The 17889-nt window shown below is 44.6% G+C and overlaps 1 protein-coding gene across 1 annotated transcript; it reads right to left on the minus strand.

The window, feature by feature from the left end:
• Positions 1–308: 308 nt before the first annotated feature.
• Positions 309–6897, minus strand: LOC311516748 (uncharacterized protein; the record flags this gene model as incomplete). Its single annotated transcript, XM_084621090.1, has 3 exons — positions 5990–6897; positions 5072–5401; positions 309–322 (listed from the first exon to the last, which is right to left on the minus strand). The coding sequence occupies exons 1-3, from the start codon at positions 6570–6572 to the stop codon at positions 309–311; spliced, it is 927 nt and encodes a 308-aa protein (XP_084477216.1). The 5' UTR covers positions 6573–6897.
• Between the last annotated feature and the right edge of the window lie 10992 nt (positions 6898–17889).

Below are 17889 nucleotides of genomic sequence, written 5' to 3' on the forward strand. Positions count from 1 at the left end.
AAAAAATACTAATTATTTTATCATTTTACAGTGCAAATATTTGTAATAAAAATAATAATATAAAGTGAGCATGGTACATTTTGTATTCATAGATTATTCTGTGCTATAATAGAAATCAATATACTTGAAAATGTAGAAAAACATCCAAAAATAGTTAATACATTTCAATTGGTACTCTATTGTTTTACAGTGCGATTAAAACCGCAATTAATCATAATCAATTTTTTTGAGCTAATCGTGAGAGTTAACTGCGATTAATCGGCAGTCCTAGTTCAAATACAAACTGGGCCCAGAATTAGGTTCTACTTTTAGTACTGCTGCACTGCAGGAAAAAAAACACACCTGGTAGTCAATTTATACAACTCCTGGATCTGCTGTGATGCCACTTGCCAAAGAACGTGCACAGTACTTAAGAAGACTTGAGGTTGCATCCAAAAATTCTTTTGAATGTTACTCTGACCCAGTAACTCCAGTCAGGATAGTTAATAGTTATTTTCAAGTAACTGATTGTCTCCAGTTTGCTCTGATTTTGTTTCATTGCTTATTTGCAGCTTGTAAAATTCACTCTCTTACTCAGCAGTAAGATCTGAGAAACATTTCAAAGAAGACTGCCACAGAGTGGAGCATGACATCTGACCAAAGTGCATGCTGAAATACACACACCATTAGGTCAGTCTTCAGAACATAGATCCCAGGTTAGATTGACCCCAGAGAAACTCCGATGGTATTGAGTTTGGCTTCTTAATTAGCCATCTTTGGCATCAAAGCTCAGCTTCTTACTGAAGTTTAGTCACCTCTTAATGTCTTATTTCCAAATACATTGTTCAATGCTATAACATAACTTTTCTATTCAACACTTACTATCCATGCTTAGCCTGGGTCAAAGCAGAATTGTTTATAATGGGCTTGATGCAAAATCCAGTGGAAATCCATGAGCGTCTTCTCATTGACTTCTGTGGGCTTTGGAGTAGGCTCCAACCAACAGCAAATGTGGCACAGCAGTTAATTTATTTCAGTTCCACATAATTAGCCAACACATAAGTAACCAAATGAGTCATTCAACTTGCTATATTTTCCCCTATACAATATTCCTATCAATGCGATATTGATAGCTGCACCATATTACTAGGGGTATGTCTACACTACGAAATTAGGTCGAATTTATAGAAGTCGGTTTTTTAGAAATCGGTTTTATATATTCGAGTGTATGTGTCCCCACAGAAAATGCTCTAAGTGCATTAAGTGCATTAACTCGGCGGAGCGCTTCCACAGTACCGAGGCAAGCGTCGACTTCCAGAGCGTTGCACTGTGGGTAGCTATCCCACAGTTCCCGCAGTCTCCGCTGCCCATTGGAATTCTGGGTTGAGATCCCAATGCCTGATGGGGCTAAAACATTGTCGCGGGTGGTTCTGGGTACATATCGTCAGGCCCCCGTTCCCTCCCTCCCCCCGTGAAAGCAAGGGCAGACAATCATTTCGCGCCTTTTTTCCTGAGTTACCTGTGCAGACGCCATACCACGGCAAGCATGGAGCCCGCTCAGGTAACCGTCACCCTATGTCTCCTGGGTGCTGGCAGACGCGGTACGGCATTGCTACACAGTAGCAGCAACCCCTTGCCTTGTGGCAGCAGACGGTACAGTACGACTGGTAGCCGTCATCGTCATGTCTGAGGTGCTCCTGGTCGCCTCTGTGAGGTCGATCAGGAGCGCCTGGGCAGACATGGGCGCTGGGACTAAATTTGGAGTGACTTGAGCAGGTTATTCTCTTTAGTCCTGCAGTCAGTCCTATTGAACCGTCTTATGGTGAGCGGGCAGGCAATACGGACTGCTAGCAGTCGTACTGTACCATCTTCTGCTGAGCAGCCATGAGATGTGGATGGCATGCAGTCCTTCTGCACCGTCTGCTGCCAGCCAAAGATGTAAAAGATAGATGGAGTGGATCAAAACAAGAAATAGACCAGATTTGTTTTGTAGTCATTTGCTTCCCCCCCTCCCCTGTCTAGGGGACTCATTCTTCTAGATCACACTGCAGTCACTTACAGAGAAGGTGCAGCGAGGTAAATCTAGCCATGTATCAATCAGAGGCCAGGCTAACCTTCTTGTTCCAATAAGGACAATAACTTAGGTGCACCATTTCTTATTGGAACCCTCCGTGAAGTCCTGCCTGAAATACTCCTTGATGTAAAGCCACCCCCTTTGTTGATTTTAGCTCCCTGAAGCCAACCCTGTAAGCGCCCCTCCCAGCGTCAGAGCAATGGCAAACAATTGGGCATCTGAGAGTGCTGTCCAGAGCACTCACAATGGAGCACTCTGATGGGGCTAAAATATTGTCGCGGGTGGTTCTGGGTACGTGTCGTCAGGCCCCCGTTCCCTCCCTCCCTCCGTGAAAGCAAGGGCAGACAATCATTTCGCGCCTTTTTTCATGAGTTACCTGTGCAGACGCCATACCACGGCAAGCATGGAGCCAGCTCAGGTAACCGTCACCCTATGTCTCCTGGGTGCTGGCAGACGTGGTACGGCTTTGCTGCACAGTAGCAGCAACCCATTGCCTTCTGGCAGCAGACGGTGCAATACGATTGGTAGTCGTCCTCGTTGTGTCCGAGGTGCTCCTGGCCACGTCGGCTGGGAGCGCCTGGGCAGACATGGGCGCAGGGACTAAATTTGGAGTGACTTGACCAGGTCATTCTCTTTAGTCCTGCAGTCCTATTGAACCGTCTTATGGTGAGCAGGCAGGCGATACGGACTGCTAGCAGTCGTACTGTACCATCTTCTGCCAGGCAGGCAAGAGATGAGGATTGCTAGCAGTCGTATTGTACCATCTTATGCCAGGCAGGCAAGAGATGAAGATGGCTAGCAGTCGTACTGTACCATCTTCTGCCGAGCAGCCATGAGATGTGGATGGCATGCAGTCCTTCTGCACCGTCTGCTGCCAGCCAAAGATGCAAAAGATAGATGGAGTTGGTCAGAACAAGAAATAGACCAGATTTGTTTTGTACTCATTTGCCTCCTCCCCTGTCTAGATCACACTGCAGTCACTCACAGAGAAGGTGCAGCGAGGTAAATCTAGCCATGTATCAATCAGAGGCCAGGCTAACCTCCTTGTTCCAATAACAACGATAACTTAGGTGCACCATTTCTTATTGGAACCCTCCGTGCAGTCCTGCCTGAAATACTCCTTGATGTACAGGCACACCCTTTGTTGATTTTAGCTCCCTGAAGCCAACCCTGTAAGCCGTGTCGTCAGTCGCCCCTCCCTCCGTCAGAGCAACGGCAGACAATCGTTCCGCGCCTTTTTTCTGTGCGGACGCCATACCAAGGCAAGCATGGAGGCCGCTGAGCTCATTTTGGCAATTAGGAGCACATTAACCACCACACGCATTATCCAGCAGTATATGCAGCACCAGAACATGGCAACGCGATACCGGGCGAGGAGGCGACGTCAGCGCGGTCCCGTGAGTGATCAGGACATGGACACAGATTTCTCTGAAAGCATGGGCCCTGCCAATGCATGCATCATGGTGCTAATGGGGCAGGTTCATGCTGTGGAATGCCGATTCTGGGCTCGGGAAACAAGCACAGACTGGTGGGACCGCATAGTGTTGCAGGTCTGGGACGATTCCCAGTGGCTGCGAAACTTTCGCATGCGTAAGGGCACTTTCATGGAACTTTGTGACTTGCTTTCCCCTGCCCTGAAGCGCATGAATACCAAGATGAGAGCAGCCCTCACAGTCGAGAAGCGAGTGGAAGCTTGCAACGCCAGACAGCTACCGGTCAGTTGGGAATCAATTTGGAGTGGGCAAATCTACTGTGGGGGCTGCTGTGATGCAAGTAGCTCACGCAATCAAAGATCTGCTGATATCAAGGGTAGTGACCCTGGGAAATATGCAGGTCATAGTGGATGGCTTTGCTGCAATGGGATTCCCTAACTGTGGTGGGGCTATAGACGGAACCCATATCCCTATCTTGGCACTGGAGCACCAAGCCGCTGAGTACATAAACCGCAAGGGGTACTTTTCGATAGTGCTGCAAGCTCTGGTGGATCACAAGGGACGTTTCACCAACATCAACGTGGGATGGCCGGGAAAGGTGCATGATGCTCGCATCTTCAGGAACTCTGGTCTGTTTCAAAAGCTGCAGGAAGGGACTTTATTCCCAGACCAGAAAATAACTGTTGGGGATGTTGAAATGCCTATATGTATCCTTGGGGACCCAGCCTACCCCTTAATGCCATGGCTCATGAAGCCGTACACAGGCAGCCTGGACAGTAGTCAGGAGCTGTTCAACTACAGGCTGAGCAAGTGCAGAATGGTGGTAGAATGTGCATTTGGACGTTTAAAGGCGCGCTGGCGCAGTTTACTGACTCGCTTAGACCTCAGCGAAACCAATATTCCCACTGTTATTACTGCTTGCTGTGTGCTCCACAATATCTGTGAGAGTAAGGGGGAGACGTTTATGGCGGGGTGGGAGGCTGAGGCAAATCGTCTAGCTGCTGGTTACGCGCAGCCAGACACCAGGGCGGTTAGAAGAGCACAGGAGGGCGCGGTACGCATCAGAGAAGCTTTGAAAACCAGTTTCATGACTGGCCAGGCTACGGTGTGAAAGTTCTGTTTGTTTCTCCTTGATGAAACCCCCCGCCCCTTGGTTCACTCTACTTCCCTGTAAGCTAACCACCCTCCCCTCCTCCCTTTAATCATTGCTTGCAGAGGCAATAAAGTCATTGCTGCTTCACAGTCATGCATTCGTTATTCATTCATCACACAAATAGGGAGATGACTACCAAGGTATCCCAGGAGGGGTGGTGGAGGAGGGAAGGAAAATGCCACACAGCACTTTAAGCACAGCACTTTAAAAGTTTACAACTTTAAAATTTATTGAATGACAGCCTTCTTTTTTTTGGGCAATCCTCTGTGGTGGAGTGGCTGGTTGGCCGGAGGCCCCCCCACCGCGTTCTTGGGCGTCTGGGTGTGGAGGCTATGGAACTTGGGGAGGAGGGCGGTTGGTTACAGAGGGGCAGCAGTGGCAGTCTGTGCTCCAGCTGCCTTTGCTGCAGCTCAACCATACACTGGAGCATACTGGTTTGGTCCTGCAGCAGCCTCAGCATTGAATCCTGCCTCCTCTCATCACGCTGCCGCCACATTTGAGCTTCAGCCCTGTCTTCAGCCCGCCACTTACTCTCTTCAGCTCGCCACTTACTCTCTTTAGCCCTCCACCTCTCCTCCCGGTCATTTTGTGCTTTCCTGCACTCTGACATTATTTGCCTCCACGCATTCGTCTGTGCTCTGTCAGTGTGGGAGGACAGCATGAGCTTGGAGAACATTTCATCGCGAGTGCGTTTTTTTTTCTTTCTAAGCTTCACTAGCCTCTGGGAAGGAGAAGATCCTGTGATCATTGAAACACATGCAGCTGGTGGAGAAAAAAAAAGGGACAGCGGTATTTAAAAAGACACATTTTATAAAACAGTCGCTACACTCTTTCAGGATAAACCTTGCTGTTAACATTACATACATAGCACATGTGCTTTCGTTACAAGGTCACATTTTGCCTCCTCCCACCGCGTGACTACCCCATCATCCTTCCCCCCTCCCTGTGGCAAACAGCAGGGAACATTTCTGTTTAGCCACAGGCAAACAGCCCAGCAGGAACGGGCTCCTCTGAGTGTCCCCTGAAGAAAAGCACTCTATTTCAACCAGGTGACCATGAATTATATCTCACTCTCCTGAGGATAACACAGAGAGATAAAGAACGGATTTTGGTTGAATGCCAGCAAACATACACTGCAATGCTTTGTTCTACAGTGATTCCCGAGTACGTGTTACTGGCCTGGAGTGGTAAAGTGTCCTACCATGAAGGACGAAATAAGGCTGCCCTCCCCAGAAACCTTTTGCAAAGGCTTTAGGACTACATCTAGGAGAACCGCAAATGCCAGGGCAAAGTAATCCTTTCACATGCTTGCTTTTAAACCATGTATAGCATTTTAAAAGGTACTCTCACCAGAGGTCCCTTCTCCGCCTGCTGGGTCCAGGAGGCAGCCTTGGGTGGGTTCGGGGGGTACTGGCTCCAGGTCTAGGGTGAGAAACAGTTCCTGGCTGTCGGGAAAACCGGTTTCTCCGCTTGCTTGCTGTGAGCTATCTACAACCTCCTCCTCATCATCATCTTCTTCGTCCCCAAAACCTACTTCCGTATTGCCTCCATCTCCATTGAAGGAGTCAAACAACACGGCTGGGGTAGTGGTGGCTGAACCCCCTAAAATGGCATGCAGCTCATCATAGAAGCGGCATGTTTGGGGCTCTGACCCAGAGTGGCTGTTCGCCTCTCTGGTTTTCTGGTAGGCTTGCCTCAGCTCCTTCAGTTTCACGCGGCACTGCTTCGGGTCCCTGTTATGGCCTCTGTCCTTCATGCCCTGGGAGATTTTCACAAAGGTTTTGGCATTTCGAAAACTGGAACGGAGTTCTGATAGCACGGATTCCTCTCCCCAAACAGCGATCAGATCCCGTACCTCCCGTTCGGTCCATGCTGGAGCTCTTTTGCGATTCTGGGACTCCATCATGGTCACCTGTGCTGATGAGCTCTGCATGGTCACCTGCAGCTTGCCACGCTGGCCAAACAGGAAATGAGATTCAAAAGTTCGCGGTTCTTTTCCTGTCTACCTGGCCAGTGCATCTGAGTTGAGAGTGCTGTCCAGAGCGGTCAGAATGGAGCACTCTGGGATAGCTCCCGGAGGCCAATACCATCGAATTGTGTCCACAGTACCCCAAATTCGAGCCGGCAACGTCGATTTAAGCGCTAATCCACTTGTCAGGGGTGGAGTAAGGAAATCGATTTTAAGAGCCCTTTAAGTCGAAATAAAGGGCTTCATTGTGTGGACGGGTGCAGGTTTAAATCGATTTAACACTGCTAAATTCGACCTAAAGTCCTAGTGTAGACCAGGGCTAGAAATCACACTGAGAACAGTTCATTTGCTGTGGGCTACATGCTGAAATCTATTCTCAAGTATTTAGGGAAAAAAATAGAACTTACTTACTAGAACTTACAAGAGTGGGTCCTGTGAATCTAACAGTAAACCCAGTATCTACTGTTTGCTTCTTTTCTCTTGGATGCATGAATTAGGGAAAAACATACAAAAGCTGTAAGAGAGGCCGTACTTATGACACAACCTTATTAGACAGTTTTGAGGGAATCATGGAAAGCATCTCCAAACCTTCTGAGTACCATTCTGCTCCACCGTCAGTAGGACTTCACCTGCATTAGGATACTGATATTTGGTGGTCACATTGGTGGTTAAGACAGGCGTTCCTGTACTGTTATTGAAGAAGAGGTGCCTGTTCCTAAACTGGGGAAACTGTCAAGATAGGCAGGGCTGGCTCTACGTTTTTTGCCGCCCCAAGCAGCAAAAAAACAAAACAAAAACCTGCTGAATACTCTGCTACCGGAGAGAACAGGAACATCGGAGGGAGCTGCTGCCGAATTGCCGCCGCGGGAAACAACGGAGAGGAATTGCTGCTGCCAGAGAGCCGCCCCTTCAGCAGCACTGCCCCAAGCACCAGATTGCTTAGCTGGTGCCTAGAGCCAGCCCTGAAGATAGGGCAACCTTTAAAGGAGAATTGCAAAGAATAATGGGAATATGTTTGGTACCTAAGCAAATATAGCATTTGTTACATATGGCAGCATGAATATTAAAATCTGAATGTTCAAAATGAGCTTGTAGACATACCCGGTCTTGTTACAGTATCTCTCTGAATTGAGCTGGTGTCTCTAATTGAGGGCAGCTATTTAATTGGTAAATTCCAGCAAAAAGTCCAGTATGACGATAGAAACTGCAAAACTGGAAAATGGATAAGAAGGCACATGATTTTCAAAGGTGCTACACTGTAAAACAAATTCTATTACCACGCATTTTCTAATCCACTAAGACACTGATCCAAAGACCTTTGAAGTCAGTGGGAATCCTTGCATTACTTTACATCGGCTTTGGACTCCGCCCAGAGTTGGCAAAAGAACTCTGTAAATTTCAATTTGCAGATTTTCCTCCTTATTATGTCATTAATGATTGAAGAAGGGCGTTCCTCATTATGGAATGGACAGGACAGCTGGTTAGGTTCCTTCCCAGAAACCAGTGCATGACCAAGGATCCATCTAAAGCTCAGGACAAGTGCAGTCCCCTGCCTCCTGATTGCAGCCTCCTCTGTAATTATGCAAAGCATAGTGTGGGCTCATTGGATGGTGATGTTTCTTAGAGCAGCATTGACTCCTAATCAGATTTTAGTGGAGACCGCAGGTGAGCATGCTGCAGCCTGTAGCTTCTCCCTGCTCTGTCCACTCCTGGCCTCATCATCATCAGACTTCTATAGTCTTGGGCACCCAGATGAGGCACTCCCCAGGGGGAGGGGATGCAGGAGCATGTAAAGGAGCCAGTGATTACCCTTCTATTGACCTTTCCTCCCCTGTAGGTTCCACCAGGTTTGGCTCTCTTCTGCTCACAGAATCAGAAAGGAGAACCTGGACTATTCTTGGTTAGAGAGACAAGGTGGGTGACCCACCTCATCTCTCCAATATCCTGTGACTCACACAGCTACAACACCACTGCATACATTTTCTTGGTTAGAACAGTTTCAGATTTTTTTTTTCTGTGTGAGCGCATAGATAACCTCAAAATGTCTCCCTGTGAAAGAGCAACACATGGAATTCAAGGTGTTGGTTTTAATCTTCATAGTGCTAAAAGGCTCACCTGATTACCTGCAAGATCACCTTTCTGGACATGCCACACTGCCTTAGTTGCAATCAGTGGAGGTACAGAAGCTGGAGCTCCCAGGTGGTAAACAGGAGGAAGACACTAGCATCCTTTGTGAAGGATCTTCTCCTCTGGAGCTTGCTTGTCCCATTTCTCTACAAGAGCCTGGATCTGCTAGTCTTCCAGACACATTGTAAGGCTCATCTTTTCTCCCAGGCACACAGGGGCCTTATTTAAAGCCCAGTAGAATAAATTAGGGACTTTCACTAATTTAAATGGGTTTTGGTCAAGGCCTTGGGGAGTTTGAGAGGGTAGTTTATTTATTGTTAGGAGAACTGAGGCATGTTGGCTGCTCATCTATGGCTGGAATGAGCAGTCTATCCCTTGTCACGTTGGATAATGGTAGGATAAAAAGTGTTGATGTAATTTATAAGGGTAGTCTGAGTTCAGGACAGACACCTGCTAAATGGGGCAACACCTTTCATAAATTGAAATTATATGTAAATAGTCTTGTTTTAAAAACTCACACTTGCCCTGAACTCAATCCTTAATAAAGAGTAGGGGGGAGTGTCAGAAGGGTGCTAGGAGTTAGGTGCCCAAATACCTTTGTGAATCCCTCCATAGTGCTCTGGGCATGTTGAAAGAAATTTGGATTTAAAATGCTGTTACAGACTGCTAAAATAGCCACTGATGCATACACAGTGTTATATCCTTAAGTTCAAAAACACATGCCAGTGTGCAATGCACCAACTGCTCACACTTGTGAATATACCCAAGAGGAAAGATTCTAGCTGAATCAGAATTTGATGAGGCAATTTTTATAAGCATCATGCGCCAAGCTTTAAGAAACTCTAAGTATCCATAATTTTTCCCATTTATCATTTACAACCAGTTTGTAAAACTCTAAGTATCCATAATTTTTCCCATTTATCATTTACAACCAGTTTGTAAAAGCATGGAGGTGAATGGTACAACAAACTCATATAATGATATTACAGATGTAGTAGCGAATCTTGGGATTAATAATTTTTTAGGAGTCACAGAAAGTCGCGGGGGAAGGAGCAGTTGATAGACGCATAAAACAGATGGCTCATCGGCTATGAATAGGTGACCTTCATCTGGAGAATCTAGGGACCTCACTTTGCTAATCTAATTAAGTAGGAGGTACTCAAATACTAGGGTGATGGACACTACTACAAATCCCCACCGAGGGTAGAAAGATCTTGGTAAAATTTTCAAAAGTACGCAAGCGACTTAGCAGTCTAAATCCCATTTTCAAAAGTGATTTAGGGCTTGTATAGATGAACAGTTAGTACATGGCAAGCTGGGGTGTAAATCTACCACTCTCTAGTCTGCTGCGCCCTAACTGTCCATATGGACTCTGCTATCACACACTAAAAGTTCCATAGTGTGCTTCAATCACCTCCATTTTAAAAAAGGAGTAGGTCAATGTGCCCTAGAAAACAGCAGCAGGGTCTATATAGATAATAACAACAAGGAGTCTGGTGGCACCTTAAAGACTAACGGATTTATTTGAGCATAAGCTTTCGTGGGTAAAAACCCCACTTCTTCAGATGCATGGAGTGAAAATTAGTCTTTAAGGTGCCACTGGACTCCTTGTTGTTGTTTTTTGTGGATACAGACTAACACGGCTATCCCCTGATATATAGATAATGTGCAGCATACTAGTGTGCTGTAGATTTCCACCCCAGTTTGCTGTACACTAACTGTTCATCTACAAAAAGAAAAGGAGTACTTGTGGCACCTTAGAGACTAACCAATTTATTTGAGCATAAGCTTTCGTGAGCTACAGCTCACTTCATCGGATGCATACCGTGGAAACTGCAGCAGACTTTATATATACACTCTGCAGTTTCCACGGTATGCATCCGATGAAGTGAGCTGTAGCTCACGAAAGCTTATGCTCAAATAAATTGGTTAGTCGCTAAGGTGCCACAAGTACTCCTTTTCTTTTTGCGAATACAGACTAACACGGCTGTTACTCTGAAACCTGTTCATCTACACAAGCCCTTAGTTTCTTAGTAGCTTAAGACTCATTGAAAGTCAACAGGAATTAGGACATGTGGCTGGTGAAATTAAGGCAGATGGGAGATAAGGGAGTTCACCAGTGGAGGAAGGCAGGGAGGTAGGGTTTTTTCCCCTTAATTTGCAAGTACTCTACAAGGAAAACCCACAATGGGAAGAAAATGGCGTGTTGACAACAGTGCTACTAGCTCTTTCTTTGCCTGCACCTGTTGGGACCCCTGCCAGACAGGCATTCTGACCTTGGAGGTTTCCATCCAAGCCCTGGATTTGACTCGCTGACCTCCCTAGGTCCCTTCCAGCCCTACAATTCTATCATTTGTTGAACAAACATCTATCAGGGATGGTTTCGGTTTACTTAGGTTTACTCAGTCAAGAGGCTAGACTTGATGGGCCTAGGATTCCTTCCAGCCCTACATGTCTATGATTCTAAAGTATGTAAGTCACTTTTGAAAATAAGACTTATGCTTCTAAGTGTTTTAGGTGCTTTTGAAAATTTACCCCATGTCTTATTTTAAGAGCTAAGCAGATTTGGGCCTGGTTATACAGTGGGAAGAGTAGTTGGGAGAAAATCTGGTTTGTTGTTTTTGTGCAATAGCAATAGCTTCTCTTAATGATTTTATCATTATATTTTTATTGTCAAGGTTTAATATGGTGTATTTGTTGTTTTATCCAGTGGCCAATGGTACAGCTCTGCAGTATTCTGCAAAAGATTTGGGTTTGAATTCTGACCCTGTTACCTCACTCTCCAGTGTTTTAGTGAGTATGGCTGAGATCTTCAAAGGGGTTTGAAGATGTTAGGCACTCAACTCCCTTTGAATTTCAATAGGAATTGCACACCTGTTTCTCTTAGACTCCTTTGTAAATCACAGCCTACAACAGTAAGGAATTGTTAACCTAATGGCCATATTCTGCAGGTTCATGTGGTGTTAGAGCTCCTAAAATAAACTGGATTGTCCCTAGTTAGCATTTGGATGGGAGACTTCCAGGGAGAAAAAGAGTCCACTGAAGATCCCTATCTTTTGCATACATGGCCGTAACCGTGAGTCCATCGTTTCTGGAACTCATTCAAACAGTTCTCTTTGTACTCCTCCATTTTCCACCTATGAACTTTCATATTTATTTATATTTCTATTTATTTTTCATACCTTTACTTTTTTTTAAAAAGGAAATTTCATGCAGTAAATTTACATTCGTACAATGTCAAGGACGAGACTTTAGTTGCAGAAAAGGCAGGACATTCACCTTTCTCCTCTTGGACCCCACATTCCTCTGATCTTTTCCCTCTACAATCCATACAACACGCTTCAGCCAAATTAATCTTCCTTCCACCATTCTGATCATGTTCTTCCCTTGTTTGAATCTGTCCCCTGGCACTGGCCCCTTTCACATTCTTCATCTTCACTTTCAAAGCTTATCATATTGCTTCTCTTGCCTACATCTCTGCAGATATTGTATCAACCAGCCAAAACGATAGAAAGTAAAACCCTGTGTGAGACACTGGGCAAGTGTATCTTTGTCCCACTCAAATGCTGAACCACATAAAGAGGTCTATGAGTCTGTGACTATCTCCAAGCTAAAGGCTAGGTCCTTCATTTGGAGGAAGTCACAGACTCGTAAACACCTTTACATGGCCCAGCCACTAGAATGGGTTACACCTTCCTACTGAAAAGACTGCCTCGCTCCTTGTACTGCACTGCCACAGTTTGTTGGTATAAAAGCGAGGGGCTGGCAGTTTGGGACCCTCCTCGCGGGACCCTCAACTCTGCAACAAGCTTTCCAGTCTGAAACATCCCATGTCTGTTGAACTTCAGAGCATACTGCCAGATGCATCTCTTTGTGCAGGCTGGGTTTGATGGGTGTTAGGCCTGTATGTGGGAAAGGGTGTGTGTTTTGCTGGGGGCTGAGTTCTGCTGGCTGGCAGAGGGTAAGCTGCTGTTTTATTTTATTTTTGTTCTTATAACTTGTGGTAGAGACTCTGAGAGCCTTGGATAGGTGCCCTTTTTATTACAGTATACAATAAAATGAATAATAAACACAAACTTAGAACACCTAAATTTGGTCATGAAGTTACTCCATAAGTGCAGGTATGTAGTGCTGATACTTTGACAGTTTAAAAATTATTTTTTAAATTATGTTTTGTTCAATCCATATACTGTTGTGATGATTTGTTTTTATCAGATATATTTTACCATCACCTGGAATTTGGGCTGTTTGTGTATGACAGGCTAGACTATTCCTAGTCCTCCAAGTTTTCCCCTTTTGAAGAGACTACATACAATCTTGGGCTCTGTGTTCTGCTCCCAGGGCCAAATTCGGCTTTTATTTACTGAGAGAGAATCTGAGAACTGAGAGAGAATCTGGCCTTAGTGGCACAATGATTGGGTATTTCAATGCTGATTGCACCAGAAGAGCAGGAAGCAAACAGGTGAAAGCTGGGCCACAATCTCTTTTTGGCACCAGCCTGCCAAGCTGACCTGGCCCACAGGGTTAAAGGACCTACCGGCAGCTGCTGGTATGTACACTGCTCCTGTGCTTTGGCTGGCATTATGCCTGACATGGACACAATACCTCCTGGAGCCGCCATAGGCAAAACAAAGCAAGACCATGTTGGTGGTCCACTGGCAGGTATGGTTTCTGTTGAGTTGCTGAACCCTAGCCTGAGCATAGTGTTAGGGGGAATCTGTGCTTCTGGAGGTGCTCTCTTCTTCCTGAGATATAAAACGGAGGTTCTTGTGGGCATGACATTTTTTGTGGCAGGAGTATAATGGCCATATTCCAGCACATGTAATTACAATGGGCCAGATTCAACTTTCACAGAGCACCATTAAAGTTAAGGAAGCAGCAGGTGCTCATCACCTCTGAAAATCAGGTCACAGGTGTCTGAGGTTGGGCACCCGAAAATGGAGATACTCAACATCAGTGGTCCCTTTTGAAAATCTGGCACTAAGTGGCTGACTTGCCCAAAGTCATACTGTGACTCAGCTGCAGAGCTGGGAACAGAATCCATAGCAGGCTACTGGCTCCCTCAGTCCTGCTCTCTCTTCTGAATGACATGCCTTTCATTCCGCCTCATCCCTCCATTTAAGTACCCCATTTTAAATGTAGACAAGGTTTTCTAAAATTTCTCTCTCTGTTTTGAAAGTAAGTATGGGAGTGTTACTTTAAAGTTGTTCGGATGCTTTTTCCTGTGCTCTCTGCATAAACATGGGTCATGTTTTTTCTTGCAACCCCTCAGATTTCCTCTAAAAATCACGTATTCAACAGGATGAACAGTAATCCCCTGCCACCTATGGGACTGATAAGCAAGTATCTGAGTTGGATTAATTTAAACCTGACAAATCAGAGATTTCTCCTTTATCTCTTGAATAAGACATGGCGCCAAAAGCAATAGATGGACAATGCCGTACTTCTGAGAAAGGGTTCATATCGGTATTTGATATGAAGGATGATATCTTTGAAAGTCTCAAAACACAGATAAGATTAATTTGCTCATTTCTTGGGAATTACCCTTTTATAGCAATGAAAAGTTCATGTTAGGGTTTGTGAAGGTTCTGGGATAAAGTCAACACTCCCATCTACTGGTCTCATTTAGAAAAGCTTTTTTTTAGACTGCATTTTCTATTTTCCAGGATAGGTTCCATAAAATTCTGCATCGCAAACAACTCCTCCCCCACCAATAAACATAAAATTTGAAAATGCACAGTTTCAAAATAAGTACATAATTTTCGGACACTAATGAAGTATATTACACTTGACTTGGTGCACTTGAAATATACTAAAAGGAATGGTTTCAGAGTAGCAGATGTGTTAGTCTGTATTCGCAAAAAGAAAAGGAGTACTTGTGGCACCGTAGAGACTAACCAATTTATTTGAGCATAAGCTTTCGTGAAGTGAGCTGTAGCTCACGAAAGCTTATGCTCAAATAAATTGGTTAGTCTCTACGGTGCCACAAGTACTCCTTTTCTTTTTACTAAAACGAATGTAAGTTCACGGAAATGTGCTACTTTTTCACTGACTGGTATTACTGTTCTTTGGCACATATCTGCCTTGCATGATGGGTTCAACATACTATTAATCCATTAATAGTATGTCCAAATCTTCTCCTGCTTTCTCATTACTTCACAGTATGTTCAGTATGGTAAGTCACAAACCTACCAGAGTTTACCAAGATCATTGTAAATGACAGACATCCTCCATTATAAAAGGCTTATTGCTCCTTTCTTTATTAATGTGGGAGGCTTAGGAAGAGATCCCATGAGGTACTGTAAAAAGTATATGCACAGGTGAATTTCACTGTTCAGCACTGACTTGTTGAAGGCGCTCTTTGCTATTGAACTACTGAGGTAACTGCACAATAGAGGCTGTGAGTGGAGCTGTGCACCTCCCCCACATCAGGGAGTTGAGCTCTATGCTCGCTGCATAGGGTTGCTGGGAGTGGGCGGGGGAAACTGATCCACATGGAAAGGAGCCCTTATAGTCAGGCGCCCAGGAACCAGTGCCTGAGACCTCTCCAAGCAGAGGATGTGGAAGACTAGTGGATGCTGATTAGCAGCTGCAGAGAGGATGCTCTGCTGCCCTGAGACCTAGCCTAGCGTTGGGGTGTTGATTCCATTTTCACTTCAGCCACCACTTCATTCCCTGCACATTGCCCATTTAATTGGACTATTGGGTAGGGGGAGGTGAATTTTACACATCCAATACCTACTTACAAAACCATTGACGTCACAAGACTACTAACCTATTCAAAATAATCCAATCATTTCTGGCTCTTTTTGTCAAAATTAAACTGTAATAAGAACAATCCTGTTTTAACATTCACTGCAAACAAGGTAAGGGATCTCATTGTTGTAATCAGATATGCTAAAAGCAGGAAAGACATTCCTTTTCTGTTCTTCTTCTTCTTTGTGATCTTTGGAATAAAGGGTTTAGTATTAGCCCTTGACCAGATGAGATATGTACTCATATGAGGTAAACATTAATTTGATTTTGTATTATTGCTATGTTGTTGGGAGATTTATAAAATGTAGTGGGAAGCTGTTTCTCACACTCCCAAGCAAGAGGTAACCCAGTGTAACCTGCAGTAAACATATTACAAAAATCATGTAAAAATTACATTGCAGTATTGTTCTTGCTGTGGGGTAGAAAAGAACATTTAAGGGTTTACTCACTGAGGGCAAGATTCTGCCACTCTTGAGCAGTACCTTATTTCAGAAGCAGGCCCATTCATTCCAAAGGCAAAGTGAAGCACTACACAGCCTGAGTAAAGGTGATAGACTTTCTCTAGCCCTCATGTAGTCTCATTTACTTCAGTTCACTCAGATGAGTAGTCCCACTGACTTCATTTTTGCTCATAAGCAAACACTTCTCATGAGAGTGTGGGTTGCAAAGAGTGTAAGGAAAGATTTGCTCATATTACATCAGGGTAGCTCATTAAGTGCACTTGTACATTTATAGTAGAACTAATAGCACCAACTGTAAAGGAGTGTGTAACCCTTACAGAGAAGCTCAGTTTAGCAGAAATCTTGTCATGTAATCACCATGTATGCATAATACCTCCCACATTTCTTCTTATGCTCTGTTCTTGTTTTTGCGTACAGTAATGCTTATGTTTGGATTCACTTCCCTTGTGGTATGAAAGCCAAGAAAAATATTGAGCTACTTCTTTCATAAGGTAATGATAACATTTTAACTCAAACATGAAAATAGATAAAGTAGTTTGTAGCTCTTGTGAGATTATTAATTATTTTCAGAAATTAAAATAAGACAAATTCTATTTTAACAGCCTCTTAATAACCTGCTTATTATTTAATTTAATAGTAAATTTAAATGATTCTCTATTAGTTTTCACATTACAGTAGCACTGAAAGGCTCCAACCAAGAAGCACAGAGGTGAAATGCATTGCCCAAGATCACACAGCAATCAGCAACCAAACCAGGGATTGAACCCAACACTTTTGGTGCCCAGTCTGGTGCCCTATCCATTAGATCTTACAGTGAAGAAGCAAACCTTCATATTTATCATAGGCTTTAATATTGGGTGGTTGAAACCAACCATTATTTTAGTCACACCCCCGTAGACTGCACTGCAGCACAGTATAGGCATGGCATTGATCTAGCGCTTTTTAGAATGCCTGGTCTGTTTTCTCACATGCCCTCTGGCCTTCTGCTGCTGAGATCTTAAACATTGTGTTGTTCGCACTGATGATCACTTTGTTTTTTATGTATCAATAATATTTGTTGATTCTTTTCCCTTTTTGATTGAACTAATAGACAGCAAACATGTCGCAGGGTTTATTTTTTATGGGCTGAATCCTACAAGGTGTTGAACTCCACTTCCTTGGTATTTAGTACCTTTACCTCCCCAGGGCTGGCCTTACGTGTGGCTGACTGCCTAGGACACTGTGGTCAAGAAGCCGCAGAAGGGCCGTGCCCACCCAGGAGGCAGGGAGAGGGGACAAAGGGGACTGCAGGGCAGAAGCAAAGTGCTCACGTGCATCCCCTCTCCACCCTGCCAGCAGCATGACTGCTGCAATGCTGCTGCGACTCCACCCGCTGCTGCTCGCCTTCTGAGCGGCTGCCCGCTGGACGGGGAGCAGTACTCAAAGAAAGTTCGCCCAGGGTGCCATTTTCACTAAGGCTGGCCCTGCACCTCCCACTGACTGACACGGCAACTGAGGCCACTGCCATCTTGAGGGGATGCTTAGCACCTCAGAGGATTAAGCCCAACATGCCAAAATCCTAAATATATTTTCTGTCGCAGTTATAATGATTTTACTCCTGATTTTCACTGATACAGGCAAGGAGACTCAGGCTCCCTCTTCCTATAGTGATCTTATGGCATGTTCTTTCTAAAGCAAGTATTCCTTGTTTAAGATGGTACCATATGTGACCTTTATTACCTTTGCTTACTGCCTTTGAATGATTATTTGGATGGAATTATTTTCAAGACCCCAGTAAGAATACTCATTAACACTACTGCCGTCACCACAAACCGTAACACCATCTGATCCATGTGAACATTAAAGATCTCATTCCATTTCATTAGGAGTTTTTAGCCATCTTCTTGGTCAAAATTTCCCTCACCCATACTGTGTTCTAGTGGGTGACTGCATTTCAA

This window comes from Lepidochelys olivacea (assembly GCF_965140295.1).
Source record: "Lepidochelys olivacea isolate rLepOli2 genome assembly, chromosome: 2".
In the NCBI taxonomy this organism is placed as follows: Eukaryota; Metazoa; Chordata; order Testudines; family Cheloniidae; genus Lepidochelys; species Lepidochelys olivacea.